At 36.5% G+C, this 14,753-nt stretch overlaps 3 protein-coding genes across 4 annotated transcripts; all 3 read right to left on the minus strand.

The window, feature by feature from the left end:
• Positions 1-4,362, minus strand: hnrnpaba (heterogeneous nuclear ribonucleoprotein A/Ba). 2 transcript variants are annotated; one of them, XM_073820136.1, is made up of 9 exons: positions 4,267-4,362; positions 3,791-4,036; positions 3,293-3,461; positions 3,056-3,214; positions 2,151-2,306; positions 1,921-2,008; positions 1,204-1,368; positions 1,017-1,102; positions 1-729 (listed from the first exon to the last, which is right to left on the minus strand). In XM_073820136.1, exons 2-8 carry the CDS (start codon positions 4,006-4,008, stop codon positions 1,032-1,034), a joined length of 1,026 nt encoding a protein of 341 aa, XP_073676237.1. In that variant the 5' UTR covers positions 4,009-4,036; positions 4,267-4,362; the 3' UTR covers positions 1-729; positions 1,017-1,031. The 2 variants fall into 2 exon arrangements, with proteins under 2 accessions (XP_073676237.1, XP_073676238.1); XM_073820137.1 differs by lacking the exon at positions 1,017-1,102.
• A 772-nt stretch (positions 4,363-5,134) lies between these two features.
• On the minus strand, positions 5,135-8,598 carry nme5 (NME/NM23 family member 5). Its single transcript, XM_073821026.1, has 5 exons — positions 8,298-8,598; positions 7,185-7,390; positions 6,792-6,892; positions 6,577-6,695; positions 5,135-5,553 (listed from the first exon to the last, which is right to left on the minus strand). The coding sequence occupies exons 1-5, from the start codon at positions 8,439-8,441 to the stop codon at positions 5,467-5,469; spliced, it is 657 nt and encodes a 218-aa protein (XP_073677127.1). The 5' UTR covers positions 8,442-8,598; the 3' UTR covers positions 5,135-5,466.
• Positions 8,599-9,119: 521 nt separating this feature from the next.
• On the minus strand, positions 9,120-13,927 carry rack1 (receptor for activated C kinase 1). The gene is made up of 8 exons (XM_073820433.1): positions 13,715-13,927; positions 13,287-13,458; positions 11,910-12,057; positions 10,583-10,678; positions 10,121-10,231; positions 9,759-9,899; positions 9,452-9,562; positions 9,120-9,245 (listed from the first exon to the last, which is right to left on the minus strand). Exons 1-8 carry the CDS (start codon positions 13,821-13,823, stop codon positions 9,180-9,182), a joined length of 954 nt encoding a protein of 317 aa, XP_073676534.1. The 5' UTR covers positions 13,824-13,927; the 3' UTR covers positions 9,120-9,179.
• Between the last annotated feature and the right edge of the window lie 826 nt (positions 13,928-14,753).

Raw genomic sequence — 14,753 nt, forward strand, 5'->3', positions numbered from 1 at the left:
GACATCTTAAAAATCAAGTTTATTTCTTGAAATTTGTTCAAGACACTGGAGGAATGTGTATCCAGTGTTTCGAGAAAGAATCATGTTACAGTTACCTGTGTGTTGTTTTGAGGTATAGTTGAATCACTATTAAAGCCACTCTTAAATATCTAACAAGACGGGAGGAAATCTCCTTAAAAGCAGTAGAGAAAATAAAATAAAATGTAAATGTCACCAAAACTTGCCACTAACAGATTTCAATGGACAAGCTTACAATCGGTAGGAAATCCCTTTTTATCTCACCTTGAAGCCATGCAACTTTGCAACACAGAGCACAGGTTGACACAGGAAAAAAAATAAATGTAGAAACACTAAAGAAAAATTAACAAACTGTTTATTTTGAAAGCATTTTGAGAGCTCTGAGCCTAGATGTGGTAGACACAGCCATGATGTAAAATACAACCATACAATACATTAGATTCAAAAAGGTACCAAAAAGTACAGTAAAAAAAAACACTTCCATCTCTGGAAATGTAAAAAGGACACAAAACGAAAACAAAAAGCAAAAACAAAAACAAACCAAAAAAAAATTATAAAACAGATGTGAAAGGTGACATTTGCGCCCCCCAGTTCCTTTATGTTTTCTGTACAAAATGAAGCAGAAGTCCAGATTCTGCCAACTTCCGAAAGTAAAAGACCCCAATGTTCACTGTGACCAGACTGCTGGTTCCTGCTCGGTAGCTTTACGACCTTTAAATGAGAAAACACAAGAGATTCAGCCGAATGAATCTATGTAAACTGTTAACTTGTAATAATAATAATAATAATAAAAAAAAAAAAAAAAAAAATGAGGTGAAGAGATGGGGCCTATCATATCTACTGCTACAACCCTACTGGACCACAAAAACCCACCCCCGAAAACGGATCGCCCTCTCTGCTTTAAAGTTTGGCCGGGTAAATGGAGATGAATTGGTAATGGAGCAACACAACCAAATTAACCTTACCATGGGTAATGGGAAAAAAATTAAAGTTCATACCTGCACTACACATGATCAGTATGGCTTGTAGCTACTCTGGTGAGCCCCACGTCTTGGAGTTTTTCCATAGCTTGTATTGCCCTGGTCTAGGGGGGTAAGAGAAAAGCAGAGAAAGGAACTTGAGTCCCTCGCATTCACAAGACCCTGACGGGACGGGGAAGAAACCCCAAGGACAATCAGTGCTTACTGTAGTCATATCCGCCGCCGTAGCCGTAGTAGCCACCCGAGTAATCGTAGTTGCCGTAGCCTCCGTATCCCCCGTAACCTTGCTGACCGCCGTAGCCATAGCCTTGGTTACCGTAGCCTTGATTCCAGTAGTTATTGTAGCCCTGATTCCAGTTCTGACCCTGGCCTATAAAACGAAGCAAAATCCATTTTAAACACCTTATCACACAATAATGCACACTGATAGCTGGAAGCAAATTAAAGAGCGACTGGTCTCTACTTAAGCTTTGTGGGGCATTAGAATGGATTTAAATTAATCAGATCTGAGATCAGACAAAGCTTTTAAGCTAGATTAAAAATGACTAAATATCTGTGTGTGTGTGTGTGTGTGTGTGTTAGTTACTGGACTTGGCTATATGAATACTCAGTCTTTTTAAACTACTTTATAGCAGAATTTAAAGTTTGCATCCATTATCTTCCGGTCCCACCTATCCACCATGCAGTGCCTTTGAAACAATTTGCATTGTGTGAAGCTCTATATAAGTAAAAGTGACTTGATTTGGTCAACCTGACTGCATTTGATTCATATACAGGCACGCAAAGGTGACCAAGTTGTTTTTCTAATGCATATCTGTACAGTTGATGAGCATGCAGTTATCATCAAGGTAAACTCTGCACAGACTCAAGCAGCCTATAGTTTAAGTGGTGGATGAGACTCTCCGACAGCAGTGGTACTAACCTCCACGCCCCCTTCCTCTTCCTCCAAAACGTCCTCCATACTGCTGCTGCTGGTACACTTCTTTTGGCTGTGCAATCTTAATCTCGCACTGGGAAAGATGAAAAATGAAATTAATGATTTAAGTCGTAATAGTAGAACATCTGCATAAACTACCACCAATATTAAAAACCTTAAAGATTTATCACATCTATCAGTAAATTCAAGGTTAACTTCACAGTGGAAATACTCACAAGGCCTTCTTTTCCATTTGTGTCCTTGGTTCCACTGACGTTGTGATATTTCTTTTCCATAACTTTCTTAACAGGCTCTTCTTCCTTGAAGGTGATGAAGACGAACCCTCTCCTCTTATTTGTCTTTGGATCCATTGGAAGTTCAATAGTCTCGATCTGTGGTTGGCAAAAATTATGTTAACAAATTAGGAAAACCTACAAACATCTATTAACAATAGAAGCACTATATACCAAACTTTACATACAAAATTACACTACCAGTTTTTGAACAGTAAGATTTTTTAAGAAGTCTCTTCAGCTTATCAAAACAGTGTTTGATCCAAAGTACAGCAAAAACTGTAAATTTTGGAAATATTTTACCATTTAAAACTTCCGTTTTCAATTTGAATACATTTTAAAATGCAATTTATTTTTGTGATTTCAAAGCTGAATTTTTATTCTAATTTGCTGTAAAAATAAAAAATAAATAAAATAAATATTGTTGAAAACACTTGAGTAAAAACTTTTCAGGTTTCTTTGAAAAAGTTTAGAAGGACAGCATTTATCTGAAATAGAAATCTTTTGTAATATTATAAAATTTCCTTATCACTTATTTTAGTCAATTTAAAACAACCTAAATTTAAAGTGTTAATTTCTATCAATTTAGCTTTGATCACAGAAATAAGACTTTAAAATATATTTAAACATATTAAAAAGTACAAATATTCTGTTTTTGCTGTACTTTGGATCAAACAAATGCAGGTTTGATGACATGGAGAGACCAATTTATTTAAAATAAAAACATACCACACCAACAACAATAAAAAAATCCTATAGTCCAAAAACCCTAACGCATGTCTACATTTTTTGTTCAGCCTGCGTAAACCATTAAAGAAATTACAAATCTATAAGGAATACTTTAGTACCTCGCCAAAGGCACCAAAATACTCGCGGATCCTCTCTTCTGTAGTTTCGGGGTTCAGCCCGCCGACAAAGATCTTCTTAACTGGTTCTTTCTTCATAGCCATTGCCTTCTTGGGGTCAATCTGTCGTCCATCCAGTCTGTGCTCTTTTTGTGCTAAAACCTGTGAAGAGAGATGAATAATTTAGTAAACCATCAAAGTATCACAAAACCTCAGGTTTTCTTAAGGACTGAAGCTTACCTTATCTACACTGGCTGGCTCTTTAAAAAGAATAAACCCAAATCCCCTTGATCGCCCAGTGTTGGGGTCCATTTTGATGGTGCAGTCTGTCACCTCTCCAAATTTAGAGAAGTAGTCTTTAAGATCCTTTTTACTAGTGTCCCAGCTGAGCCCCCCGACAAACATTTTCCTGAGGAAACGAAGCAGAAAATCGGAGTGAGACCAGGAGGGGGCGTGGTAGCACGGATTTCACAAATTTCTTGCACTTAAAACCCTACTTTCTATTAATAAACAGAAACACAAACCGGAACGGAAGACGTATTAATTAAGCGCGTAGTAATACAAAAACGCTATCTTGAGGAAACAAAAGAGGCGCAATCGCCCATTTTAAACCCCCTCTCCATGCACAATTCACCAACGCGCCCATCCCCCTTCAAAGACACATGGCGCCAACAAAGACGGGAAGGAACAAAGGATTCCACAACCCAAAATGTAACACAATTATTCCTTTAAACGTACCCCGCATCTTCTTCTCCTTTGCTTGCATCAATTTGGCCCCCGTCCGATGATCCATTTTGCCCGTCTTCATCATCTCCGGCTGTTCCGTCTGCACCGGCGTTTCCCTGCGCTCCGGCCTGAGCATCCCCGTTGCCTTCCTCATACTGACCGGCTCCGTTCAGATCGTCCTCGTGGCCGTTTTCTGAGGTTTCCATATACTGCTGTTCGGCGTCTGACATGGTGGTAGTTTAATGTGAAAACCTAAAACTGCAGAGAATGCGAAATGGTTACGAAAGGAAGCGCCTTATGTAATGCACATGCCCCACCATTTTGAACAGCGGCGTTTGCATTCTCATACGCAACAAGAATGTAAACATATCGCTTTGGTAAATCACAAATACACAGTTTTACTAACCTATAATTAAATGTAAGACTTCATACAACTAAAACGTACACGAAAGCTAACAAATTTGTAAATTTGCACGTAAATATCTTACCGTAAAAGCAGCAAGTGAAAATCTCCGTGGAATGCTTTCCGCGGTGTGGGCCCTTCCTTATTGCGCCGACAAGCGGTTGGTGTTATATTACTGGACACAGGATAAAGGAAGTTCAATAAGGGCGCATTTGATTGGCTGGCTTTGAACGCCTATCATTCTAAGAGCCAATCACATGTCTGGCCTACACGTCACAGAAATCCTCCCCCAAACGCGCTTCTTCTGAACCTTCGTGTCGAGTGGGGGGAAGAACTCTTTGTTCTTGTTTGGTTTATAAACGTGTTGTTGACCACTTTTAAATAAAATATAAAGTATATAATTTTAGAAGGGAGCTACAAAGTAGATAATGCAAGAAACAGGCGTTTGAATTTTGTTTTTTTTTCTGCCTGGTCTAAATGGTAATAGGAAGGAGATTACGGCTACGTTTGCGATATAGGCCTTGTGATTATTTTCATTAATTCATTTTGTTGTCGAGATCATACAATGAACTTAAAATTTGTTTATCACTATCAGAAACATACATGTTTTCACTTTTCCAATTTCATTTGATGTTGAATATTGTTAGAGTATTTATTTCTACCATTGTAGTAATTGATGACAATAGGATATTATAAATTAGCAATTTGTGACCCTGGACCACAAAAACCAGTCATACGGGCCTGGTTTTCGAAATTGAGATTTATACATCACCTGAAGGCTGAATAAATAATCTTTCCTTTGATTAATGGTTTGGCTGAGATACAACTGTGTGAAAATCTAAAACCTGAGAGTGAAAAAAAATCTAAATCTAAAAGTTCTTAGCAATGATTGATTACTAATCAAAAATTAAGTTTTGATATATTTACAATAGGAAATTTACAAAATATCTTCATGGAACATGATCTTTACTTGATATACTTATTATTTTTGGCATAAAGGAAAAATTGATCATTTTGACCCATACAATTTATTTTTTACTATTGCTACAAATATACCAATGCTACTTAAGACTGGTTTTGTGGCCCAAGGTCACATTTAACCTTAAATTTAAAAGAACCATGACACTTTAAAACAAACACATTTAGATTGTACAATAAAAAGGGCTGAAACAAAATTGTAACACTTTATTTTATAAAACAGTTTGCTATTAATGATATGAGCAAAATGACCAAAACAGTAACTTCTTATTGGTAAATTCTACATGCTTGAAAAAATAAAACAAAATCATGCTGCTGCTTCCTCTACTACTGTTCCATCAGATATTTTGGGCTTATTAGGGTTATTATTCATCAACCAGTCTGCAAGCCATGTCTGTAAAGAAAAATACCAATACAAAAATAACTGGGTTAATAGTATATCAGTATATTATGAAATCAGAAAAAAAGCTTAATCTGGATCTGAATTATCTGTATTTTTGTCTGACCCTGACCAACAACAAATAAATAAAAACACAAATATACATGCAATAAGGGATGCTGATAGTTGAAACTTCCTTTGGCTGGTTCATTGCTGTTGATTGTGTCAGTCATTGTAATTAATAAATTACATTTATTTGGTGATAAATGACCATTTTTGTTTGCTATTGACAGATGATTTTTTTAAATCAAAGGTATCCTATTCCTACTAAAAAGTTTTGAACAACACATACCGAAGGTTTGACTAAGATCAAAACCAAGATGTGTGTGATCTAATCCTTTTTTTATTATGTGAAAAGCCCATTTTCAAAATTTGATCCAATCTACTAGCCAAAATCCAATCAAATTTCTTTTGAACAACTGGGCCCAGGCTGTCAAAAGGAAACTGGTTGAACAGTTAAAAAAAAAAAAAAAACTACTTCCAAAACTAAAATTGTCAATTTATTTGCCCTCAAGTAATTCCAAAATGATGGACCCTTTTCACAAGAACCTTTTCATCAGCATCGTAAATCCTTGAAAGTTTTGTATACTTTGATTTTTTTTTTTTATGTATGTGCATTTATAACACTATAATTTGTATTACATCACCTTTGCATCAAATTACAAAAAACCTAATTAACGCTAATGCAAGGGTGTTTCTAATGCAGCGTATATGGGAGGCATGGTAAATTTGACATTGTTCTCTCATCTGACTGCCGTTATCAGTCTCTCTCATTTTTTTTTCCTTTTTTGAAAGTTGTGAAAACTCTATCATGGTGATTTTATTTTGTTATTTGAGCAAATGGGAATGCAAAAAATATATTTGTGGTACACTCCTATTCACTGCTCTTGAAGTTACCCTAACTACGGTGACTTCCGCTGCTGAGAAACTGAGTTTTAGGCTAGGTTAGAATGACTTTTAATCAATAAATACACTTACAAAAGGGTCCAGTGGCTTTTTCTTGCTCAGCTCTGTCAGTCCAATGAGAAGTGTTGGGTTGACATACCGGCTCAGGTAATCTTTAGCAGCGTCTCCCATAGGAATAGGTTCAATCACAGCTGAAATAAATGTTGTAGACAAAAAAAAGAAAGACGTTTAGTATGCTTTCACATCCTGCTCACTGAGCTCATCTGGACAAAGTTAGATTTACTCACAATTGGGAAACATGAACCTGAGCTCCCTCTCAGCGGCAGAGAAGGATTCACTGCCATGCACAGCATTACGCAGGTCACATGTGCCGAATCTCGCTCTCAGACTGATGGTGATATTCAGAAATACGAGCGTTACATGCAAATAATTACTGATATTGAGCAAATGAAACATTACAGTATGCATATAGATTTGTTGCAATGACAGATGAGTAATGTGATTAATTGGATTTTATGCACTACAGGCTAATAATTTAAGTACCTCGTTATTTAGTTTAAAAGCTACAGAAAATAGTGCACTCGTAATAATTGTCCCTTATGAGAATTTAACTTTATAGTCCATTTAATTATTAAACCACCTGCAAAGACTGAGAAGATTCATTCAGTGGCATTCATTACCAGTCAGGATGTGTCTCTCTAGCCTTTATGCTGCTGACTGGTCCCATTATGGCTTTCCAGGTGGCAATAGCCTGGTGTCGGGCCAGTGCTAGAGCAACAACCGGTCCAGAGCTCATGAAGGCAGTCAGATGGGGAAAATGTAGCTTCCCATAATGCTCAACATAGAAATCACTGCACTGCTCTGGACTCAGCTGGAGCCTTCTTTTCTGTTATATGAGGAAAAACAAAATGACAAATGATAAAAACATAAGCAGAATGTAAATCTCATTCTTAAACTAAAGCACTGGCTACAAAATGTAACCCTGGACCACAAAAAGTCTTAAGTAGCATGGGTATATTTGTAACAATAGCCCACACTGGATGGGTCAAAATGATTGATTTCTGTTTTATGCCAAAAGTCATTAGGATATTAAATCCTAAAAAAAAAAAAAAAAAAAAAAAAAAAAAATCATGCTCCATAAAGATATATTGTAAATTTCCTACCGTAAATATATATTAAAACTTAATTTTTGATTCAATTAATTCATACATTGCTAAGAACTTCATTTGGACAACTTTCTCTCTCTCTCTCTCTCTCTCTCTCTCTATATATATATTTTTTTTTTGCACCCTCGGATTTCAAAATTTCAAATAGTTGTATCTCGGCCAAATATCGTCCTATTTATTTTAGCTTTCAGATGATGTATAAATCTCAATTTCGTAAAATTGACACTTATGACTGGTTTTGTGGTACAGAGTCACATATGAGCTGTCAGCTGACAAACACAATGTACACTTATTAAAAACAGGCTTTTCACCAAACTTACAAATGAGGAATACACACAATTTATCATAAGCAGGCAATAACACAAGAGGTGATAGCAACAGTGTTTTAAACATTGTCCAGAATAGCACAAGCTAAAAGGAAATAGAAATAATGATACTATACAAGTTTGTTGTTTAAATACATTTTATTAGCCTTTTATTTTAAACAATACAGTGGCATAAGACACCACATGACTGCTTTGTACTTACAAAATGCTCAAAATTAGGGATTGTGTCAATCCACCACATAATTCATCTTTTGCATCGTGCAAAATGTTATATTTAATAAAAATGTGTTCAACTACGTACCTGAAGAATTGTAAATCCAGACTGAAGAATAATGTCCTCAATTTCATCAGTTTTGTGGATGGCATCAGGTTTGATTAAAGCCAACGTCCTCTCCACGAAGATACGAGGTGCAGGCATCCGTTTTTGAGGACTGTCGCTCTCCATGACTTTTAAACAGCTTGTTACACTATTTTTGGACTTTCCACGGTTAAATTTGAAGTTGCTTGAACAGCCAAGGCAACATTTCTCAAAATATCAGGTGCAGAATGTTTTATTTACCAGAATGGAAGCACAGTTAACACGTTTGCTTACTTTTAAAACATTAAAATACTTAATATAATTCAAGAGTCCATCATGCGGCGTCCTCAACGTTGAATAGCGTTTGTTGACCTTGTTGCTAGGCAACAGTCGCATATTAAAAGCAACATAGTTGCGCCATCTAGCGTCTCAACACACCCATTTAATTTTAATTTAATTTCCCCACTTAATTTAAATACCTAACTTTAAAATACGGTTTTATTCCATATCCACCTTATTTTACCTTAAGGCGAGGCCATTTGTAAATTTAGTGTGCCTGGCTTCCGGTCTCATCCACGTCCAGCTATTTTTACCTGTACAAAACAGCTTGTTTTGCTGCTTGATATTACATTATTTTAATGTGTTATCTTAATTATGAACAATGGTTTGTAGTGCAAAGTTCTACAGTTTACTGCACTTTATTCTTCTTGTTATTTCCCTATGGCAGCTTATGAACCAGTCTCACACATTACCAGAAAACAGCTTACTTACAAATAAAAAAGGTCAAATGAAAGACAAAGAAATTTAAGTAAAACACAAAGTCAATTGTAGCTCTTTTTTTTTTTTTAAGTCTTTTTTTTTTTATTTAGACATTAGAAAAGGCGTCTATCTGGTTCCAATGGTAACCTGCCACACTCTTATCAGGTTGTCAGTGTAGCCAGCAAAGAGAGTCTGTGATGAGAAAAAAAAAAAAGACTGGTATTATAATCAGACAACATTTCATAAACACTTTTTACTGATTTAAAATTATATTTAGTGTCCCCCTCATATTTGCAGGACTGTCACCATAAGGTTTCAGATGTTATAAGTGATTGGGAATAATCAACGGGAGCAGCTGAGCTAACAAAATGCATGAAAAAGGCTGCTGTAAAACCCACCTGTCCATCAGCAGACCAGGCCAGAGAAGTGCACTGAGGTGGCTCAGCCTTGCTATTGGTGGTAATGATGTCCTGCCTCAGTTCATCAACAATAATTTTGCCCTCCAGATCCTGTTGAGAGAAAACGGTCAGCTTTGCAACAGCAGAATGATAATGTTATACCTGGTCAGGCCAACAGTTCTCAGAAACAGCCTCTTTATCATCATAGAGATACAGAAGGCATTGAACTTTCATCACAGAGATCTGCGCTCCAATATTAGCTTGTAGCCTAAATACAAATGAGAAGGGTTTATGTACATAAACTCACCCAGATCTTGATGCTAGGTCCAGTGGCGGCACACAGCCAGTAGCGGTTGGGGCTGAAGCAAAGGGCGTTGATGTTGTCACCACTGTCCAGGGTGTAAAGGTGCTTTCCCTCGTTCAGGTCCCACAGCATTGCTTGCCCATCCTGGAATGACACAAACACACAGATTAAAAGTTCTGAAAACTCCAATCTTCCTAAACATTTCAGAGTGTTTTCTGTGTTCAGAAACAGCCTCTTTTTTAATCACATTGATTCAGAAGGCATTAAGGTTTCATCATCTTTACCTGGTAATCTCAAGCCTCTAACCTGTTCACTAACTGCAGTAGTGAAAACCATATAAAAAAAAATAAAATAAAAGTGATTACCTTTCCACCAGAGGCACACAGAGATCCATCAGGAGACACAGTCACTGTGTTCAGGTATCCAGTGTGGCCAATGTGGTTGGTCTTTAGCTTGCAGTTAGCAAGATTCCATACCTGTAACAAACACATAGATTAAACCGGCTGCATTAGCAAACATTCAGCCAATCCACGCAATTAACTCTGAATAAATTGTTCACGAATGGTCTTAAAACCCATCATAATTGCAGGACTTGTCGTCAGAGCCCAAGAGCTCAGACAAATAAGTGAATTTGTTTAATCACAGGGTAAATGTTATTACAAACATTTGAAGTGGATCAAAACCTTTCAAAGTTGTCCTAAAAAAAATAAAAAAAATAAAAAAAAAATAAAATAAAATAAAATAAAAATACTTTGATTCACTTTTTTTGGATCTACTTCAAATGTTGACTACTGTAGTTTACATTAAGGTAGAGAGAAAGGTCTCACCTTGACCATTTTGTCCCACCCGCAGGACACAATGATGGGGTTGCTGCTGTTGGGAGAGAAACGCACGCACGACACCCACTCACTGTGGCTGTCATCCTGTGGACAAGACAAAATAAAGGTTTTCAGAACATCACAAACTATCCTAAACATTAGGGTATCCATAGAGGTTCTAAAACGGAAGACAAATAAAACACTGTATTTACACGCAGAATCAAATAATCAAACATGCATCTCCGATCTCCATGTAACACCAATAATTAAAGCCAGATTTAAATGTCTAGATGTGACCCTGGCCATATAACAAAACTAGTTGTAAGTTAGCATGGGTATATTTGTAGCAATAGCCAAAAATACATTGTATGGGTCGAAATTATAGATTTTTTTTTTTGTGTGCCAAAAATCATTAGGATATTAAGCAAAGATCATGTTCCATGAAGATATTTAGTACATTTCCTAGCGTAAATCTATTAAAACTTAATTTGATTAGTAATATGCATTGCTAAGAACTTCATTTAAACAACTTTAGAGGTGATTTTCTCAATATTTGTTTTGCACCGTCAGATTTTCAAATAGTCGTATCTTGGCCAAATATTGTCTTATTCCATTTATTTTATTGACCCTTATGACTGGTTTTGTGGTCCAGGGTCACATACAGTAATTTTTCAGCTTTATTCATTTTATTTCAACTAGTTGCCAAAAGATAATTTCAATTAGTTTATCTAGATTTATTAAAATATAATGTTTAATATTTTAGATGTGTATATCAAGCAACAATTTATGGTTTTAGTTGATTATAATAACCTTGATTAGAAGTTAATCAATATTGGATTTTGCTGGTACGATAAAGTTTTAATTTTGAAACATGCAGTGCTTACATTTCATTAAATCACCTTTCGTAGTTTAATAATTACATTATTCCAAATAATGATTTCAGTTCCTACATTTGACCTCTTACAATTACAAGATTTGTTACAATTGGTGATCTTAAATTTGATCAGACTTAAGACATTAAGACCTGGGTTTCACAGGCAGGGCTTAAAATTAAGCCAGAATTAAGCCATAGTTTAATTAGGACATAACTAGTTTTTATAAACGTGCCTAAAATAACACCATATTATCTGTGTGCATCTTGAGTCATCAATGACATGCTTTCTAAGTTAAAACAGCCCAGACATGCATTTTAGGTTGAGACTAGGCTTGGGCCTTGTCTGTGAAATAAGATTTTTCAGGGACCCCAAGGAAACCCAAGAAAGTTAAAGACTAATCCTACGCACTCTCTTCATAAAATGAGCACTAAACTTGCATAAAGTGCATTATAGCGGTTTACCTGGATGGTGTACTTGCAGACACCCAGGGTGTTCCACAGCTTGATGGTCTTGTCTCTGGATCCAGACACGATCTGACGGTTGTCAGCAGAGAAAGCCACGCTCAGAACATCCTTGGTGTGTCCAACAAAACGACGGGTTGTTGTGCCACTGGGTGAAAAAAAAAAAAGCACAAATATGTAATCTAGCCTGTAAAATCTCTTAAGGTTTATATTGATAGAGACTCACTTCCAGAACAAAAATGTACAGATAATGTACTCAACCCCTTGTCGTCCAAGATGTTCATGTCTGTCTTCAGTCGTAAAGAAATTGTTTTTGAGGAGAACATTTCAGGATTTCTCTACATAAAGTAGACTTCTATAGTTTAAATGCGGCTTCAAACGATCATAGCCAAGGCAGGAGGGTCTTATCTAGCGAACGTTCAGTTATTTTTTTAAGTTACAATTTATATACTTTTTAACCTCAAATGCTTGTCTTGCTCTGCCTGAACTGTTTTTTTTAAATTCAAGACAGTTAGGGTATGTCGAAAAACTCCAATCTCATTTTCTCCCTCAACTTCAAAATCATTCGACATTGCTGTTTTACCTTTTTTGTAAAGGGTGTTTGATCTTCTTGACCCGAAAGAGCTCAGGCAGAGCAAGACAGGATGACTAGATGAGACCTTCTTCCTTGACTAGGATCACTTACAATCGCATTTGAGCTGCATTTAAACTGCATTTTGGAAGTTTAAACTTGGGGCACCATAGAAGTCCACTTTATGAAGAGAAATCCTGAAACGTTGTCCTCAAAAAACAATTTCTTTACGACCGAAGACAGACATGAACATCTTGGACGACAAGGGGTTGAGTACATTATCTGTACATTTTTGTTCTGGAAGTGAACTCCTGAATGAAAACTGTGTCATTAATTACTTACCCTCATGTTGTTCCAAAACCCGCAAGACACTTCGTTCATCCTCGGCACACAAATTGAGATTTTTTATTGATGAAACCTAAGAGCTCTACGACCCTCCATAGACAGCAAGGGTCCTACCATGTTCAACAAGTATTCTCCTAGCTTCATCAGAATCTGATTCTGAAAATAAACAAAGGTCTTACAGGTGGAACAACACGAAGTTGAGTAATTAATGACAATTTTCATTTTTGGGTGAACTATCCCTTTAAGATGGGGGTCCGTCAAACAAAGATTATCATATCTGGGCATCAGTGGCATCTAAAAGATTGAAAACTCCTAACATACACAACCACATTCTTTGAGTTTTAAGTTCAGAAACAGCCTCTTTATCATCACAATGACACAGATGGCATTTAAGTCTCATCACCACTTCAAAACCAATGGAACAGATTTTGAATGACTGCCCTGTCCCTCCAAATACTCACGTTGTCAGATCCCACAGGCGCAGGGTGCCGTCCCAAGAGCCAGACAGGGCGAACTGACCATCAGATGAGATGACAACATCACTCACAAAGTGGGAATGGCCCTTCAGAGCACGCTGAGGGATGCCATAGTTGGTCTCATCACGGGTCAGCTTCCACATAATGATGGACCTGTCTGCAAGGTGGACAACATAAGATCAGCTGACAGATCTTCGACATGTAAGCTTATATTTGCATTATCATTTTGACAGGTGGAGGCATCTCACACGCTCTAAGGTAAAGGTACATTGCTTCCGTTTAAACATAAATTAAGTGCAAAATATGAGTGTTATACAGAACTACAGCTGAATGGATCTATTATACACTGCAATTTTGAGGTCTCGTGTGTTCGGATACTCGTTGTGCTCCAGCGCGGCTCTGCGGACACTTACCCCGGGACGCGGACAGAATCATGTCGGGAAATTGGGGTGTTGTGGCAATTTGGGTGACCCATCCACTATGACCCTTTAGGGTCCCCCTTACTGTCATCTGCTCGGTCATTTTGGTGCAGGAATTTTCACCTATAAAAGGTGGATGGAGTTGGATTTTGTCGGAGGGCCGAGTCCCCCTATAGCTCTCACGCTATGGCAAGAGGAAAAGGAAGAAGAACACCGGAAGCAAAACTCTTGAGGGTGAACCTACTTCTTCAGGTCGCGTTCTCGTGTGAGATATCTAATGTGAACAGCTTACTGCCATCTAGTGTGTAGATACAGACTTCAACAAACTTCAAACTGACTATTCTGTAGGCTGTTATACTGTACTTTAATATTAATGTTAATAAAGTCTTTATCCTGTTTGTCTCTATTTTTGCTCCTTGTTTTTTCGTGTTTATCTTGGGGATGTCTTCCACTGTTGAATGTTCCCTGGCTTGTGTTGTACAATCTGCAATAAACAACAACAAAAATACAATAAAATTATATATATGTTAATATGTTTTTTAAAGATTCTCTTCTGCTTAGCATTACTGCTTTTAGTTGATCCAAAATACAGCAAAAGCAGAAATATTGTGAAATATTTTCACTATTCGAATATATTTTAAAATGTAATTTATTCCTGTGATCAAAGCTGAATTTTCAGCATCGTTACTCCAGTCTTCAGTATAACATGATGCTTCAGAAATCATTCTAATATGATAATTTGCTGTACAGGAAACATTTATTATTATTATTATTATTATTATCATCAATATTTAAAACAGTTGAGTACGTTTTTTTAGGATTCTTTGATAAATACAAAGATCGACATTTATCTGAAATCAAAAATAAGAAATAGAAATGAATACCTTTATTTAGCAAAGATGCTTGAAATTGATCAAAATTGATCATAAAGACATTTATAATGTTACAAACGATTTCTGTTTCAGATAAACGCTGTTCATCTGAACTTTCTGTTCATTAGAAACCTGAAAAAATTGTATTTAGCTGTTTTCAT

This window comes from Garra rufa, chromosome 16 (assembly GCF_049309525.1).
Source record: "Garra rufa chromosome 16, GarRuf1.0, whole genome shotgun sequence".
In the NCBI taxonomy this organism is placed as follows: domain Eukaryota; kingdom Metazoa; phylum Chordata; class Actinopteri; order Cypriniformes; family Cyprinidae; genus Garra; species Garra rufa.